General features: G+C 50.2%; 9 protein-coding genes across 9 annotated transcripts; 4 read left to right on the forward strand and 5 right to left on the reverse strand.

Moving 5' to 3' along the window:
* Positions 1–181: 181 nt before the first annotated feature.
* Positions 182–892, forward strand: N7457_005990 (uncharacterized protein; the record flags this gene model as incomplete). The annotated part of the gene is made up of 1 exon (XM_057177034.1): positions 182–892. One exon carries the CDS (start codon positions 182–184, stop codon positions 890–892), a length of 711 nt encoding a protein of 236 aa, XP_057031336.1.
* Positions 893–1,331: 439 nt separating this feature from the next.
* Positions 1,332–2,387, forward strand: N7457_005991 (glycoside hydrolase family 43 protein; the record flags this gene model as incomplete). The annotated part of the gene is made up of 1 exon (XM_057177035.1): positions 1,332–2,387. One exon carries the CDS (start codon positions 1,332–1,334, stop codon positions 2,385–2,387), a length of 1,056 nt encoding a protein of 351 aa, XP_057031337.1.
* A 95-nt stretch (positions 2,388–2,482) lies between these two features.
* N7457_005992 (putative MFS transporter) lies at positions 2,483–4,549 on the reverse strand (the record flags this gene model as incomplete). Its single annotated transcript, XM_057177036.1, has 9 exons — positions 2,483–2,666; positions 2,718–3,047; positions 3,099–3,152; positions 3,203–3,289; positions 3,352–3,791; positions 3,843–3,945; positions 3,997–4,013; positions 4,071–4,278; positions 4,356–4,549. The coding sequence occupies 9 exons, from the start codon at positions 4,547–4,549 to the stop codon at positions 2,483–2,485; spliced, it is 1,617 nt and encodes a 538-aa protein (XP_057031338.1).
* A 573-nt stretch (positions 4,550–5,122) lies between these two features.
* N7457_005993 (putative oxidoreductase, short-chain dehydrogenase/reductase family) lies at positions 5,123–6,424 on the reverse strand (the record flags this gene model as incomplete). The annotated part of the gene is made up of 5 exons (XM_057177037.1): positions 5,123–5,253; positions 5,337–5,576; positions 5,644–5,770; positions 5,838–6,289; positions 6,346–6,424. The coding sequence occupies 5 exons, from the start codon at positions 6,422–6,424 to the stop codon at positions 5,123–5,125; spliced, it is 1,029 nt and encodes a 342-aa protein (XP_057031339.1).
* Positions 6,425–6,802: 378 nt separating this feature from the next.
* N7457_005994 (putative serine/threonine protein kinase ENV7) lies at positions 6,803–8,217 on the reverse strand (the record flags this gene model as incomplete). The annotated part of the gene is made up of 3 exons (XM_057177038.1): positions 6,803–7,347; positions 7,417–8,035; positions 8,098–8,217. 3 exons carry the CDS (start codon positions 8,215–8,217, stop codon positions 6,803–6,805), a joined length of 1,284 nt encoding a protein of 427 aa, XP_057031340.1.
* Positions 8,218–8,778: 561 nt separating this feature from the next.
* On the forward strand, positions 8,779–10,776 carry N7457_005995 (CAP-Gly domain containing linker protein BIK1; the record flags this gene model as incomplete). Its single annotated transcript, XM_057177039.1, has 1 exon — positions 8,779–10,776. One exon carries the CDS (start codon positions 8,779–8,781, stop codon positions 10,774–10,776), a length of 1,998 nt encoding a protein of 665 aa, XP_057031341.1.
* Positions 10,777–11,337: 561 nt separating this feature from the next.
* N7457_005996 (3-hydroxyanthranilate 3,4-dioxygenase) lies at positions 11,338–12,075 on the reverse strand (the record flags this gene model as incomplete). Its single annotated transcript, XM_057177040.1, has 2 exons — positions 11,338–11,884; positions 12,044–12,075. The coding sequence occupies 2 exons, from the start codon at positions 12,073–12,075 to the stop codon at positions 11,338–11,340; spliced, it is 579 nt and encodes a 192-aa protein (XP_057031342.1).
* A 229-nt stretch (positions 12,076–12,304) lies between these two features.
* On the forward strand, positions 12,305–13,516 carry N7457_005997 (RNA 3'-terminal phosphate cyclase-like protein; the record flags this gene model as incomplete). Its single annotated transcript, XM_057177041.1, has 1 exon — positions 12,305–13,516. One exon carries the CDS (start codon positions 12,305–12,307, stop codon positions 13,514–13,516), a length of 1,212 nt encoding a protein of 403 aa, XP_057031343.1.
* Positions 13,517–15,176: 1,660 nt separating this feature from the next.
* N7457_005998 (tellurite-resistance/dicarboxylate transporter family protein) lies at positions 15,177–16,403 on the reverse strand (the record flags this gene model as incomplete). Its single annotated transcript, XM_057177042.1, has 1 exon — positions 15,177–16,403. One exon carries the CDS (start codon positions 16,401–16,403, stop codon positions 15,177–15,179), a length of 1,227 nt encoding a protein of 408 aa, XP_057031344.1.
* Between the last annotated feature and the right edge of the window lie 1,270 nt (positions 16,404–17,673).

Below are 17,673 nucleotides of genomic sequence, written 5' to 3' on the forward strand. Positions count from 1 at the left end.
ATCTCATTGTCGATGGCTCTTTGAGGCTTTCGACAATCGCATACTTCTCGAATATATAAGTGTTCTTACTTTCCTTGACAGTGTGGTGTTCACTATACATACAGATTGTATTATATGGTCAAGTGTTGACTTAAACGATCTAAAGGGCTTCTCATCAACGCTTCGCACTGCCGATATCAAAATGGAGGACCATCCCTTCGAGACAAAGAGCCCCAGTTCCCCCCGCCGATCCAGCATTTCAAGCTGGACCATCTCCGAACGTTCTCTCTCAGTCTCGACTACAGACTGCAGCAGCCCAATGACCCTCACATGCTCACCCCTTGATGTGACATCCACAGAGGATGTCGAACCCCCGATCCTCCCCATCACATACGCTGCGCTTTCCTTGCGCGACAGCCCCAGTTTCCACCCGCAATTCATCCCCCTGCTCTGGCACCTCTCAGCACAGCTCTGGCCACTGGTCAACTGTGAGACTGGCCAAACGCACCCAGACTTCCCCGCAACGATGCTAGCTTACAACTTGCTTACTTCGGAGCAGGTCGACAACCTCGCCCGCCACTTTCATCAAGTTTGGCCGCCCGTCCCAGCGAGCTACAACTACCCGGTTCGTATCACCCCGTGGATTGGGACGTCCGAGGAGCATACTATCGATCTCCCTACGCGGGTGCGCCGTCTTGGGCGCTTTTTTGGTCTGCAGGGGTGTGAGTCACCTACTGAGGGGAATGAGGAAGCTATGGATGTAGACTCTGGAAATCAGGAAAATGAACAAGGCAATGAGGGGGCAAATATGAGTGAAGAGGAAGCCGAATTGCTGCAACAGATGGAGTTGGAGTGGCATCAGGCGCTGCAGAGGGCGTCTGCCGAGGAATCACATCGGTGGAACCTCAAGTGATTTACGAACTTGAACATAATTCATTCTTTTTGATTCATTGGTATCTCTGTAAGAAAGAGGTCAATTCTCCAGGAATTACCCCTCTGACACGGGCCTTATGCCGTGGCTTGCTCCTTTGGTCTATTTTAGCCGCCGGTTAAAGGTGTATAGGACTAGAGCCACAGGGCTAATAGTGGGCTAATAGTGGGCTAAAAGTGGGCTAAAAGTGGGCTAAAAGTGGGCTAAAAGTGGGCTAAAAGTGGGCTAAAAGTGGGCTAAAAGTGGGCTAAAAGTGGGCTAAAAGTGGGCTAAAAGCGTAGATGAAAACAATCGCATTAGAAAACGATATTAAAACCCGAATACCCCGGTTTCCGAGCTCCATTCTGTACTTTCACTAGGTCCACAGCCCTAAATCTAGACTGCCAATATCAACATCAAGAACCCACATATCAACAGCAAAATGTCCAAGCCTCTCGTCTCACACATCTACACAGCAGATCCCTCGGCCCATGTCTTCAACGGCAAGCTCTACATCTACCCTAGCCACGATCGCGAAACCACAATTGCCTTCAACGATAATGGCGACCAATATGACATGGCCGATTATCACGTCCTTTCGATGGATACAATTGGCGGTACCGTAACTGATCACGGCGTAGCTTTACGTGACAGTGAAGTCCCCTGGGTATCGAAGCAGCTGTGGGCGCCGGACGCCGCAACCAAGAACGGCAAGTTCTATCTCTTCTTTCCCGCACGAGACCACTCGGGCATTTTCCGCATCGGTGTAGCCGTCTCCGACAAGCCAGAGGGTCCATTCAAGCCGCAGGAGAGCTACATCCCCGGCACTTACAGCATTGACCCTGCCGTCTTCGTTGACGAGCAGGCAGGCGGCGAGGCGTATCTGTATGTGGGCGGAATCTGGGGTGGGCAATTGCAATGCTGGGTTGAAGGCGAGGATGTCGATGGGAAAGGCGTCGACGGAGATGAGAGTGGACCAAATGGGCGAAAGAAGAGACTCGTCTTTGATGAATCCAAGTCCGGACCCCAAGAACCGTCGGGTGCGGGTGTGTCGGCGCTCTGCCCGCGCGTCGCACAGCTATCGGAGGATATGCTGAGTTTGGCATCGCCGGTTCGTGAAGTGCAGATTCTGGCTCCTGAGACTGGGGAGCCGCTGCTCGCGGATGACCATGAGAGGAGGTTCTTTGAGGCAGCCTGGTTGCACCGCTATAAGGGAACGTACTATTTCTCTTACTCTACTGGTGATACGCATTTCCTAGCTTATGCAACTGGGTCGTCGCCTTGGGGCCCGTTCACGTACCGGGGACGTATCCTGGATCCTGTGCTTGGATGGACGACACATCATTCTATCGCTGAATTTCAGGGCAAATGGTTCTTGTTCTATCATGATTGTGAACTGTCCAATGGTGTGGACCACCTCAGATCTGTCAAAGTGAGGGAGATCATTTATGACGATGAGGGGGCGATTCATCTTGCCGAGAAACAGAGACCGTTGTAATGGAGGATTATGATGAAGATCGGTCGATATTTGAGATGATATTGTTATAAATAAATCCTCGATTCGAGCTAAGAGACTGCCATGGCATCATTGAGCTAGTGGCCCATTCCTTTCTCCCAGTTCTCCTGAACAATTTTCCAATACTTCTCGCGCGAGCGCTCGCGGAAAGTCTTTCCAAATTTGATGATGAAGAGGAATACTGAGGCGCAAGTCATGCCGACAAAAGCGGCAGAGATAAAGCAGTTCTGGTATCCCAAGTTTTGGACCCAGGGGGTGATACTAGAGGAAGTCAGCCTGTGTTTCTGCTAGGATCAGAGCGTAGATACCCACCCATAGCTAATTGCAAAGGACATGGTGTTCCGGACAAGGATCACAGTCGCCATGGCGACACCGCTCAGCTCTCGGTAGCTGTCAATAAAATAGTTGATACTAAGTGTGATGCCACAGGTATTGGTAAAGGCTATCATGCACATCGCCACAAGCAGTCCAAACCAGTGGACTTCATGGGCAGCGCCAACACCCCACAGCAGAAGGGATCCGGGCACAAGCACAAGACAAGCGAGAAAGGGCCATAGACGATGTTCCGCCTCCATGACGCCGTTGTTCCGACGGGCGAGTTTGACGGTGAGCCAGTCGCTGAATCGACCGGCAAAGAGAGATCTATATTGGTCAATACTGATTGTGTTATCATTGCGACAGTTCAAGACCTACCCCATAGCTACACCAAGAACTGGCGCCAGATAACTGAGGCCGACCATTGAAGATCTGGGATGGGTAAGCTTGAGTCATCCAATTGTTCAGGTGGTATCACTGACGCAAAGTTGTATGGCGGTCCACCAAGAATGATAGATGCAGTTCCATTCATAATATTAAAGAAAACCAGGTAAGATCCATAGGAAAATCTGATATGCTCTGTCAGTCAGAAAATCATCCCAAGACAAAGAAGAAAGCAATGGGGTCATACCCAGCATAGAAGATAACTGGCCATGACAGATAGTACAAGCACTGCCAAAAACGACGAAACATCGTATTATGCTTCTGATGCGGCCCCCACAGGGCCAGTTTCTTCACATAAGACTTCTTGATATAAACCGCACCAGTCTCAGTCGCAGCTTCGGGATCAACAGCGAAGGTTGCTTTCTCCACATGTTCACCGCTGTGGGAGCTGTTTGATGACACAACAGTGCTAGTCTCGTCGACATGTGATCGAACGTAGTTAGTTTCTTCACAGAAGAAGAAAAGAAAGGTGATTACACAGCCAAGGAAGATACTTGGCCAGTAGAACACCCACCGCCAGCCATGGTACTCAGCGATGAACCCGCAAATCACAGGTGCGAGGTAGTTGCTTCCTGCTAGGCAGAATGCGTATAGACCCATATATGTTCCTCGTTGATGAGTGAAGTACTGGGATGCGTGTGAGCATGGAACGGTCCATTGCAACGGGAATCCACCTACCACATCCGTGATAGAGATCTCGGGCAGTGCTTCCACAGGCGCTGTGAAAAAGCCCAGGAGAATATTTCGTGCCAGCCATTGACCCTTGGTGCCTGCGTATGGACTAGCTAGGGTTAGTTGTCTCCTTATTATGGTCAAGCATCACAATCCTTACCCCCACATTGTCATTCCCTGAATATGTTAGTCCATGATCTCAAGTTACACTAAAAGGCTTAGCGGATGTCTTACCAAAATTCCAATCAAGGATATGATATATGTCGGCCGTTTGCCATATTGCATAGCAAAGGGCTGCCAAAATAACAAGCCCCAGCCCGCCAATAAAAACATATAGCCAGTTCCTTCGTTGAGTGTACTCACAGGCAGCCCCGTTGCTTCGTGGAGCGGTGTGAGCACTGAATAGAGAACGGAGCAAGCAATCCCCGAGAACATTGTGTACCTAGGAACATGATCATTATCAATCTCTCATTCGACCATATCCCCCGAAGATGTCCTTCGTAGCTCGCCTACACTCACATGCTCACACAGACGGTGGACAAAAGTTTTCGTCTCCGGCTCCAATTGAGAGGGTCTTCTGGGTCATTCGAGGGCGTGGGGACCAGCACAATATCGCGATCTCCGCGATCTAAATGCCGAGCTGTCATGACATGGTTTACATCCACCAGCATGACGGTGCCTGGGATGACTGTACTATCGATGACGGGTGCCATGGCGAATTGAAGGCTGTCTAATTGATCTTCAGAGAGTATATGCAGGTTCGAATATGACATACGTACCCCGCGTATCGTCTCTGGGGTGAAAGACCAAGTGAATTCTAGGGAAAGAGAAAAAAGGCAAAGACAACGGTCGCTCCACGGGGTATTTGAATTAGAGGGTATCCATGCTCAAGTGGGAAGCTGCATTATTAGAAAGCGATCAAGCTCTCTTATTACAGCGATCGGCGATACTGGACCCGCTTTGACAGAGAGACGAGGAGACGACGAGACGAGGAGATGAGGGCGAAGACGGAAGAAGATAAGCTCCACTGCCGTTTCTCCGCAAGCCTCTTCTACGTCTACTTCTACTTCTTTCATTCTTACAGATCTATCCCTCTTGCCTTTCAATCGGAAAATGAATTGACATCTAAACCCCCCAAAGTCAGGAATGTGGAGAAGCAGTCGGAGAACTGTCCGACCAAATGCTTATCTGCGAGGCAATTGGACATGGCAAGCTGGTGGGCCCAACCCCGGCATTGAAGAGACAATAGGTTGCTTTCCTATTTTGGTCTAATCACTCTTTGCCATTCAGGAAAGAAATGTCTCGATTAACTCTTGGCTTCGCCTCCAGAGAGCCTCTGCACTTTCTTCGCCCGCCGGGAAGTCAAGATGCGGTAACTTGGGTGTCTGGCAATGATCGAGAAACGCTCCAGATTGGGCTGAATGCTCATATCCGCCAATCAGTATGAATCTCACCGATTCCGGGGTTGTGGTGGATGGAAGTGGGAGGTGTCTATCTTACATTCGAGCTCCGGATCAAGCAATCCGCGCAAGACCGTGGCACTGCCCTGAGCAAAGGATTTCGGCGCTTGCTGTAGAAGCACCGAGAGATCTTCGCTCGCTGGATGATCAAGAGATATTGTGTCAGATCGGTCACATAGGTACTGACATCGAGACTTGTCGAACATGCCTTCTTTCTTTCGCTGCAACCAAGAGTTGATATCTTCCCAAGCGACGAATGTCTGGACGTTGGTTTTGGTATCTGAATCGAATGAGAACTGCAACCTAACCACACGCTTGCCAACTGAATTTGTTCGAGGTAGACTCACTTCCTGGATTCGCGGAAAACGCAGTGATGGATCGACCACTATACTTCTTCGCAAGGGACTTGACAAACAAGATGATCGCAAGCATTGATTGCGCATACCCATCAAGGCAGTGGTAGTTCTCTCCATCCTGTCTCAATCAGCCTCTTTCCTGTTGTCTCTTCATCTGCCCTTGAAAACAGCATGTGGAAACTGACCGAAAATCCGATGTCGTCCCATGTAGGCGCAGGCGCCTCCGTCCGCATACTGGACGTAACCAACACTACCCTCGATCTTGGCAACATGACATCGCATAGCAAATTCAACAGCAGGAAATAACACAGGTAATTCCTCTGAAAATGTGACTCGATCCCATCCTCCGTTAGCTCCCACGGTACAGCCATGACCTCTGGAAACCCAATGAACGCGTCAATGCCTACTTCCAGGTTTTTAATAGCATGCGCTGCATCACGAAACGAAGCCAGGCTACTGGAGTCCGCTGTGACAAAAATCATCTTGACATTTTTGTGCTTCCGGTTGATGTGGTCGATGACGGGTTGGACTTCGGGCTGGGAGCGGCCGGTGTATATTATAGTTCCTGCTCCGCCGTGTGCGAGGGCGTCTGCTGTTGTTGCCGCTAGGTCTCCTCTTTTGAGGCCTGCTATAAGGACTGGAGAAAATAATCGGTCAGTTTGATATGCCTGCGTAATTCGGGGGATTAGGCACATGTTTTCTGTTTCACCCGATCGGGGAACATCTTCGTCACATCTGTCCCCCGTGTCTGATCGTTGAAGGTGCTGCTCATTATACTATAATATCTGTGGTTGGAGTTGGATGATTGAGACATGTCTGCATAATTTGAACTGTGAACGTGGAGTCTTGGAATTTCGTCATCATGAAGCCATCTAGAATTATACCTACCTGTACATTTGCGCTCTGGCGAACACTGCAATGCCTGAAAGCAAGTGATATTTAAGGTGGCTATCATAGTTTACATCGAGTAATTTTAATGACAGCAAGAGCCAAAAGACGTAGAAAGAATGAATTACTCCTGGTACCAGGGAAATTGAATTCGCATTTATAATGTACAGCCAAGGAAATCGCACGCATACGGAGCCTGCCGGTCAAAAGAAAAAACGCATAAGACAACATAAGAGACACACAAGTTCCAGGTCAATGGACCTTAGTGAGATGGTCCTGCAACATCATCTTCGGGCATTTGGTCAATAACGCCCTTCATGAGCTCGATAAGCTCGTCTATATCGGGCCGTTCAGAGGGCTCAACAGTGAGACACCTGCGAACGATATCCTTGACAGGCGCACTGATCGCAGGACCATCGTTCTTGGATGCATCCTCGCTCGCGCCGGATTTGGCTTTACCCTTGGAAGCGCCGGACTTCTCGTCAGGGAATCGCCAGTCGCCACCGAGGACGCACATGCTCAAGCTACCACCAGTCTCTTCGCTGCGCGCCTCGAAGGGACTCTTGCCCACAAGACAGGCATAGAGAGTGCATCCAAGCGACCATATATCGACCTTGGTATCTATAATCGACCCTGTCTTAACATCGAAGAGCTCCGGTGCGCGATACGGCATAGTGCTGTGTTCTGCTGCGGTGTCCTGAACCGCCAAGGCGAGTGAGCGAGAGGTGATGGCGATGGGACTGGGCGCCAAAGAGCCCAGGTCCATCAAGATGGGTGATTGGCCATTGTCGTCGATCATGATATTGCCTGTACCGACAAATTAGCTCGCTGCGTTGTTAAAGATTCATGCATCCGTAGCCAGCAATTTAGACTCACCAGGCTTGACATCTCGATGCGCATAGGGACGCAGGTCCCCATCTTCGACACCTTCTTGGCTTCGAGTGACTTCATCATCCATCAAGGGTTCATTCTCCTCGTCCTCGTCATCCTCGGCCATGCGATGACTAGCCCGTCGTTTCGGCTTCATCTGCATTGTCCGTTCCTCGTCTGCCTCCTCACCCTCTCTCCGAACCGCCTTCGCTTTTCGAGTAGACGCCGCCCCACTCTTCACACGATATTGATGCATCGAGCGAAGCGCATTTGCAACACCGAGTATCAGAACCATCAGCCGCTTCTCTGGAAAGTTGGTGTGATTGACCAGATTCGCGTTGATGGCATCTTGGAGATTACCGCGCTGGTAGTATGGGAGCAGGATATAGACAGTCTTGGAGCCTGGATCCCCGCCGTCGGATCTGAATTTGGAGCCGGATTCTGTTGAAACGCAGTGGTCGATTGAGTGGATGATATTGGATTGGGAGTTGAATAGGTTGTAGGCTTCGACTTCCTTCAGTGCTTGTGACACGGATTCCTGGCCGAAAGGACAGCGGATCTTCTTCAGTGCAAATAATTCGGAGCTGTTCTTGTCTTGAACCAGGTAGACGTAGGAGAACCCGCCCTGTTGGATTCAAAGGTGGTCAGTCAGACCAGCTCGCAGCTATCGTTATCGGGGTTTCATACCTCGCCCAACAAGCGCAGGAGTTTGAAACTCCGGTTGTTGATCTTGAGCTGTGGGGAACTAGGAAAGCAGCACATGCAATCTGTAAAATTGTACAGAAGATCGAAGAAGTATTGCGCCATGGTGGATAATGCGATAGTTGGCGAGTTGGAGACAGTTCGAAGTTCGGACGGGGCCGGTGGCGTCCGGCACGGTAAATGCGCGCAAGACTTGGTAAAGAATAGACAAGATCGTCGGCAGAGGATATATGTCTCGGAGATGCAGAGAAGTAAGGATGTATATGCAGAGGGAAGATGGTGGAAGTCGAAGTGTCAATGGTTGGCGGAGTGGAGTCTGTTATTTGTTGTCCCCCTTTCTCGTTATGTTATATTGCTCTCTGGGGACTTCTTGATCACTCTTTTTTTCTCCTACTCCACTCGCTGTACTGCATTGGGTCTGTCTTTTCAATTGTCTCCTTCTCTCTCTTCCTTCTCTTCCTTCTCCCTCTTTTTTCCCTCTTCTTTTCGCCCGATCGCCATGTTGGGAGTTGGGCCGTCAACTTGATATCCTTGCATTCTCCTGACGCTCCCTCTACACCCTTGGCTTCTGACCCTTCTTAGGGCTAGGTATCGATATTTTGATCTACTATTTAACAACCTTGTGCCATCTCTATTCCATCCATATCCGCGCCTACGCATTGCCTGATGGCGCACCTCGAAGATGTACAGGTCGGTGACGTGGTCAATGTCCCAGGTGGCATGCATGGGACGATCAAATATTTGGGATCGGTAGCGGGGAAGCCCGGACGATTTGCAGGAGTTGAACTGAGCGTCGAGCACGCGCAACGAGGCAAAAACAGCGGCGATGTGGAAGGCCGCAAGTACTTTACAACATCGATCCCGGGCTCTGGCATATTCGTTCCGATGAACAACAACAAATATGTCACAAGGCGATCGACCTCGAATATTTCTACAACAGTTACTCCTGCACGTGGAGGACCTATCAATTTCAGCAAATCTGTCGGCACTGCTCTTGCTACGCCCCGTCCTCGAGTCCGTCGACCTTCTCTCCCTCGACCTGAATCTCCGCGCGTGCCTCCTCCCAAACTGAGCCTGAGTGGTTTGCGTACACCATCAGCAGCATCCAGGGCTAGCGGCCTCACTGGCGGTATGCGCAGCCCTGTCAAGGCGCCGTCTCGGCTGTCTGATAGACCTTCGTCGCGAATTAGTATGGATGATGATGCTTCATCATATGGACGACCATCGGACTTCCATCGACCGCTTTCATCAGAAATTCAAGACCTGAAAGATCAGATCAAGAGTTTAGAGAAGCAGCTTCTGGACCGAGACAGGCAGCTCGATGAGCAGTCTGGAACTTTGAATGAGTTCCAAAAAACCTTGGAGGAATTGGAGGGATCGGAAGGCCACTCGATCCGTACACAGCTGCGTGAACGTAACGAGCGAATCACCCAGCTAACATCTGAATTCGATGTTCACCGTGCAGACTTCAGAAGCACCCTCGATACATTGGAAATTGCAGCTTCTGAAACCGAACGCGTTTACGAGCAGCGTCTCGACGAGCTCATGCAGCAGAATAAGGAACTGCAAGACCGCGGTGAGGATGTTGAGATTGTTGCGCAGCAGCTCAAGCAGTTGGAAGAGCTGGTGTCAGAGTTAGAGGAAGGGCTCGAGGACGCCCGGCGTGGAGAGGCTGAGGCTAGGGCCGAGGTCGAATTCCTCCGCGGTGAAGTTGAGCGAACCAAGCTAGAGCTAAAGAAAGAGCGTGATCACTCTGCCGCTGCGCTGAAAGGTGCACACACATCGTCCGACGCGCCCCGAAGTAATAATGACTTGGACCAGAAGGATGATGAGATCCGAGGACTCAAGGCCATTATCCACTCTTTGAGCCGAGGAAATACCAGCGGGGAGGATCTGGGACAAAACGATTCGGCGGATTATGAACACAACCCCGAACATCTTAATCAGCTGGAACTGCGACTCCAAGAAGTCGAAGAATCTATGAACTTCAAAGATGATCGGATCGAAGAGCTTGAGCGTGAACTTCAGGAAATGCACCTGCAGTCGGGTGGTGGTCGTGATCGCAGCTCTACAATCACTCTTTCACCTAAACAACAAAAGCCATCGCATCCTGCCAGCAATATCTCCCACCCTTCCAATAACAACAACCCTCACCGTCTCTCCGATCGCACAGTGGTTCCAACCGATTGGCATGATGCTCCTTCCGAACCCCGCCATCACCGCGGTGTCTCCAATTCCTCCCAATCGAGACTGGAGACCATGCATGAATCCGAACGCTCTTCCGATGAGGATACTATGTGGTGCGAAATTTGCGAGACGGGTGGCCATGATATCTTGAACTGCACCAGCATGTTCGGCTCTGGTCACAACGCCACTGAACAGAAGAAGCCTATGGAACACACTGACGACGAGCGGGCTGAGGATCATTCTGTTGAGAAGACAGAACCACTCCAGCCTAAAACCTCGAGGAACCCTGACGACATTCCTCCCGCGCTCAGAACTGGACGTGATGCGGTCATGGAGGGACTAAAAAGCATCGGTGGGCTGGGTTCATCCATGGCTCCTATTGCCGGTAAGTCATCGGGAGTCATTGATGAGTCTAAGTGGTGTGCTCTCTGTGAGCGCGACGGCCATGAGAGCATCGATTGCCCACTTGACGAATAATGTTCTGTGAATATATACGAATGGCATGGGTTCAGTGCACCACGCAAGCTCGCAGCTCTGCTGCATGCATCTTAGAGAGAGGGGGGGGGGGGGGGGGTTTCTAGTACATGATTGTTGGGTCGTTTGGTTCTACCCCGGTTAATAATGGTGTTCTCTTTTCGGGGACTGGAGCTTCCTAGGGGGGAATACCTGGGAATGATTGATGTTTTGTACGAAGCCTCTCCAAATGGCAGAGAATATGCAACTCGGTGAGGCTATGTGTTTGTAATAATTACCGTATCTACCTAGGTAGTACCTTGGTCATAATAACATGTCATTCGTTCGTGTATACAATCCCAGCTTGATAATTCTATTATACTCCATATTGGCCTCGATTGGATGGCGTTTTGATATGTTGAAGGGCATATCACATACCTTTATGCTGATTCGGTTGTATTTAGACCGCATTAACGAACGTTGCATTCATCGCTCATAACTACACAGACACAACCAAAAGTCAATCTGAAAGATATCACAGCACCAACCTCAGCCTTAAACGAGTCTGGTATGCCTAACTGACTACTATTCAGCATGAGAGGGCGGTTGCACAATCTCTCCATCTTGGTACTTTGATGCTGCAATCTCTCCGCAAGCTTTACATTTGCGCTTTTCTTCATCAGCAGCAAATTCTTCCACCACAGCCTTAACCTGCGTTCCCAAGTCAACACACACAAACGTCTTTTCCCAGACGATCTCTTTGCAGTTTTTGCAGTACCATCTCATAGCATCAACTGCACCCTTAGCCCGCGGCTGCTCCATCACGACCCCGATAGTGTCCTTGAAGCGTACGGGGCAGTGCGGTGTGTTCGCGGGAAGTAGAAAGATCGATCCTTCATGGATGGGGATGTCTTGAAAACTAGGGGGTGTGGTTGAGTTGTCGACTGTTTTGAGGAGCATTGATCCTCGGTATTGGTAGAAGAACTCTGGGGTTGTGTTGATATGGAAGTCGGTTCGGGCATTGGGCCCGCCAACTATCATAACTGTGTAGCCGGCTGTGGCCGGCGTTGAGGGGTGATAAACACAATAATTGTTGACTGGTGGCTGGAGAAGATGAGAATTTTCTTCAAGCCTACGTATGTATCATTAGCAATTGGCTTTTGTTGGGATAGCTTGATTGTACATAGGTCCCGCGATGAATCATAGTATGATAGATAGTGGGGGTAGGTGTAAGAATATATGCATATACGCATATACACCTATACGCCTATACGCAAAGCTCGGAGCTTACCATTTGGGAATGTTCAGCGCTGGCGGGAGCATCTTGATTATAGTATTTTGCGATCTCGTCAGACTCTAACTTTTTCCGAAGGTGTCGCAGGAGGATGGACGTGGAAATCAGTACGATCTGATCGCCGGAGATATCAGCTCCACCGCGGAGTTAAGCATCGGTTCGGATCAACCTTCCACCGTCAATTTTTCTTTTTCATATCTCCAATCCAACAGCCAGACTAACGAGTTTAACGGCGAGAGTCTTGACCAACCATACAAAATGGCAACATCTCAACCCCCTCTCCGCTTCACATCCCATCACAATTTGGTATATCGCCTGGTATTGTCTACCCTCACCGGTCGCACAGTCCACATCTCGCAAATTCGTTCCTCGTCGCCCACGAATCCGGGTCTTGCGCCTCATGAAATCTCTTTCCTCCGTCTCCTAGATGCAGTTACCAATGGCTCTCAAATGGAGATTTCGTACACAGGAACTGTTCTTGTGTACAAGCCGGGTTTGATCACCGGCAGCACAGCTGGTACTGGAGCCAGCGGCGGCATGATCACCTATGAACTTCCTTCGAACTGTAACCGCGGACTCAGTTACTACCTTATCCCACTCTGTCTGCTGGCTCCCTTTTCCAAAGCACCCATGAAAGTACTCTTCACCGGACCTGGTGTCATCACCTCGTCGACACCGACCGGAGATATGTCCGTCGACAGCGTTCGCACAGCGATTCTTCCTTTGTACAACCAATTCGGTATCTTCAACAACATCGAGCTCCGCATTCTGAAACGATCAAACACTGGTCCCACTGGCAGGGGAGGTGGTGGTGAAGTGCAGCTCGTATTTGGCCACCAGCTTCGTCTACCGAAGACCCTGCACTTGATGAATGCGGGCCGTATCAAGCGCATCCGCGGTGTTGTATACTCGGTTGGTGTGTCTGGCTCGAACAACGCTCGCATGATTGAGACTGCCCGTGGTATCCTCAACCCCCTCAGCCCTGATACTTATATCTTCTCTGACGTTGCCACTGCACCGTTGGTGCCAGCCCCGGACAAGACCAATCCCCAGGCGAAGAAAAAGATTGGCCTCGGGTTTGGTTTGTCTTTGGTGGCAGAGTCTTCCACAGGCTGCCTCTTCTCGGCTGATGTGGCCTCTCCGCCATCGGGTGGTCAAGCCCCCGAGGATGTTGGAAGGCAGTGCGCATTCCAGCTTCTGGAGACGGTTTCCAAGGGAGGCTGTGTGGCTCCAGCAGCTGCAGCGACAATGTTTACCCTCATGACCATGGGCTCTGAGGATGTTGGTCGGCTGCAGGTTGGTCGAGAAGTGATTGCTGACCCTAACGTGGTTCAACTTGCTCGAGACTTGTCCAAGTTTGGTGCACCCGGCTGGGGTATCCGAGACGCACCTGGCGAGAACGTAGATGGCGATGTGATTGTCAGCGTCGTCGGCCGTGGAATCGGTAACGTTGGCAGAAAAGTTGCTTAAACTGTTGTTGACAGCTTTCGCACTTCATCCCAAGTCTACCACCACTCTGAGTGCCTGCCAAACACCTCAGAAGTGCACTCGACAGGCCATTTCTTCTCAAGAGATGTGGTCACATGGTAGTACATCTGATGCCGTCGGCGTCGCGGGCTTCTGGCCGTCTGCCCAGTGCGCTCCAAGAAGCTTTTACAGACATTTCATGGCTTTCTGACTGTCGAGCATGAACTCGACCTGCCGCTCAACCTCTGTCCAGCGACAAAGCCACGTGCGCCAAAGACGTGTCGCACTTTTCCCGTCATCATGATACCCAAAACTTGCTTCTAGAGCAAGGTGACAATCTTACATAGAATTCAGTGTTGTATTGAATGCATTGTTCTTCTTCATCTGATTTGGATTCTTGAGTTCCAAGGTTGACCACGCAACACTGGGAATAATCATGACATCGCTAGTACGTAGTTCCTAAGGCTCCTTCCTCTTGTCCATAAATACCCTTCTTTCACCTGTTTTCTTTTTCTCTTCTTCATCTCTCTTCTCATCCCATCTCATCCCATCTCATCCCATCTCATCCCATCTCACCCTATCTCATCCCATCTCATCCCATCTCATCCCATCTCATCCCATCTCACCCTATCTCTCTTCTCATCCCATCTCATCCCATCTCACCCCATCTCACCCCATCTCACCCCATCTCACCCCATCTCACCCTATCTCACCCTATCTCATCCCATCTCATCCCATCTCATCCTTGCCTGTACAGAGCCTGCTCTGTGCTGTCTTGGAGCTATTTCTTCGGCCATTTACCCCCCCCAGCGTTGGCTCGCACCTCACCGTGGTGCTGGGGTCTAGTAGTCCTTCGGGATGAAGCCAAGACGAGCCCTGCCATCTATGACATCTTTTACCTTTTGGTTGCTATATGTCTGCGGTCTGTCTACCTTTCCTTTACTCTATGTTTATCACCTGTATGCTGTTTACGCCTATATACTGTTTATCACCCAATACCTACTCCTTTTCTTTTATTTATTAAACCATCGACTCGCCATTTCCCCGCCATTTAGTAATGCGGCCATTTGCCTACCATACTAGCCACGTATCCCTTAGCGTTGGCTCGCACCTCACCGTGGTGCTGGGCTCTAGTCCTTCGGGATGAAGCTCAGACGAGCCTTTTCGTGTCCTCTTTTCTTTTTCTTGGTGCATCTTTTGGTTGCCTTCATGGTCGCGTGATCTGGGGTTTGATTGGGTCAAGGCATCAAGTTGTGGTTCATACATGTAGGTACTACTACACACAGGTATTCACGAAAGTACTTGGATAGAGAAAAAAAGAAATTGTTCTAGTTCTAGAGCTTTAGAAGACACTTGCAGACATGGGGAAGACCGCAACCACAAAACATAAGACGCCGGAGATGCAAAGGGGTTCGAATGGGCGGCAAAACAACCAAAGATCGACAGTGCTTGAACGCTTGTTAACAGCAAAAATAAGAAACGGATGATCATGCAGGAGACAGAATAGACGTCGAAGGATGAAATCATGGAGTATGCAATGGGGAAAAAACCAAACAAAGAAAGGGGAAAGAATTGTGCATGAAGCTAAGAATATGTAAGAGGTGGCAGGAATTTTTAAAAATAGCGTGGGAAGAAAGAAAAAGGACATGATTGGAAGACAATCTCAATCAGAAACATCTTCATCCTTACCAGGATACATGATTTGCTGGCGGACGACTGCACGAATGTGACTGACAAAGACAAAAAGGAACATGCAGACAATGCAGATGCTCATCGCAGACCCAACACCCTTGATCGCCGGGCTCTCAAAGGCATTACCAAGGGTGATAGTGGCAATGGTAAAGCCGGTATTGGGGAACACCATTGCCCACCAGCCAAGGTGGAACGCCTTGGGTGGCGAGCGGATGACCGCAATAGCAGCAATGCAAAAGAACCATAAGCTCAGGGCCCAGAGAAATGCGCCCGCTGCCAACGCAAGCATCTCCACCATACGACCGTCGGCAGCGCTGTCAGTACTGCCCATGACAGTGAATGTGTTGGGCAGACCCTTCGCCATGCCGACGAGGGCTAGCGCCGTGAAAGCAGGCGGGCCGACACAGATAAACATTCCTGGTCTATGCTCGCGGCACGGAAGACCTGACTCCATCAGACGGCCGATATAGTGTGCATACATCATAAACGAGATACAGAAGCCTAGGCCTTGGAAGGTAATGCCGGCTGTGACGATTGGGATAGCAGAACGATCAGGCTGGCGCTCGGCGATGACGGAGGCGATTGTGCCGCTCAGCATGATTGGGAACGCCGGGAGAACCCATGAGGGCATCATTGTTTGCAGACGGTAGGTGTGCGCGGAAAAGAGGAAAGAATACTGGATGACGGCGACGGTGAATGTACATGCGCAGTATATCCAGAAAAGGACTTCGAGAGCTGTCGAGAAGGATTGTGCTGGGCTGTCACCAAAATACTTCTCTAATCCCGTGATCATGGTTGCTACCGAGAGCCAGAAGGTTGGGAAGAAGAGTCCCTCACGCTCGTGGCGCAGGGAGTCAAGGAGCCCGCCGTGGATTGTGAAGCGTGCTGCCATTAGGGAGCAAACAAGAGAGAACAAGACAAGATTGATGAGGTAGACAGTCAGACCGATCTCATAGCAGCCTTTGAACTGATTAGGCTGGTTGGCTATGAGCAGGGCTAGACCTCCTGCACTCATAGTGAGAGTGTACCATGCCCACGTGAAATGACGGAGGCGCTGGCGAAAGTCCAAATTGATAGGCGGTTGGCATTTTTCGGAGTCAATGAAGGGTGTGTCCGAATGTGATGAGTGTGCAGAGGGAGGAGGACGAAGCTCCTGACTGTGATTAGGGAAAGCCCCGAGTAGAGTTGGGCTGGACATGATGTGTATAGTAGTTTAGATGCGATGAGGTATAGATAAAGCCGTAACTCGGGATATCAGAAAAAAGATGAGTATATGAGAGTGAATGTACTGAAGTAGGACTAGAGACCGACTGATCTTGACAGCACCATACAAATAGAAGGGCAAATTCGACCAAGGGCTTGTAGAATGAGGTCGAAAGAGAAGAAATGAAGTGAATGGATTGGAGGTGGAAGGAGCGAAAAGGGATATTAAAATACTTCTACAGACCAGGATGGGCAGTAAAGCAATAACATCCAGACATCATGTCCACAGTTCTAAACGCTCGTCCTGAAGATCAGCCAAGAAATTCCAAGCCCACAGTCCTTGATAGAACCGGAAGTGCGAAAATGGGTTCTGTAGCCAACGCAATGAGGGACTTTCCGAACGGACCTACCAGCGGCATCAATGGTCTCGCAGACCCATAATTCGTACGAACTAAGGAGGCCATAAGAATAGATCGGTCTAGGATGCGTGGACTTTGACGATTCATCGGCGTAAGCATCAGGGGTGGTGGATACCGATCCTCTAGGGGGGAATTCCCAGAAGCATGAAGATCCACCGTGGAAGTCTGGGCATCAGGTTAGATGCATTGACATCTCCAAAATTTTGATGCCTAGGGGGGTTGTGAAGTCAACCTTGAGATGCGTGGACTGTGCCAAGCACATGGGAGGAATTGCTGTGTACTCCGTAGCTTTGAATAGATGTGACCTGGTTCTTGCACAAGACTGATTGACAATACACCATTGTCAGTTCCCTATCACTCGAACCTGGAAAGTTACTCAGATGATGAATCTCAACCCCGTCCCCGTTCGGGCCGACTCAGAGCCAGCCGAAGCCGAGTGGAAGGTTAAGCTGATAACGCGCAACGTGCCTAGACGCCCACAACGCCCAAAACGCCCAAAACGCCAAAGACGCCAAAGACGCCAAGGAAGATGATCGACAGAGCATTTGGCGGACCGCTGCCAAGCTTTGAGTGGGTGGCTGTGACGAAGAAAGTGGATTGGTGAAGAGGGCGAGGGGCTAGGTAACACCATTGCGTGGATGCAAGTACGGAGTACAACGTAGGATGTAAGAGATGTACTCCTCGACACTCTGTAGATGGTACCCCGTACGGCATCTGGCATTCCAACGTGACGACAGACGACGCTGAGAAGCAAAATCAGGGAACCCGTGACGTCGGGCGATTTCCCCTGAACTCTTATCTTCACAGCCTCCCCTTCAACACTATTGACATAGCCCATCCCTCGCC

Source organism: Penicillium paradoxum, assembly GCF_028828445.1.
Source record: "Penicillium paradoxum strain IBT 22861 chromosome Unknown utg000005l_segment0_segment0, whole genome shotgun sequence".
In the NCBI taxonomy this organism is placed as follows: domain Eukaryota; kingdom Fungi; phylum Ascomycota; class Eurotiomycetes; order Eurotiales; family Aspergillaceae; genus Penicillium; species Penicillium paradoxum.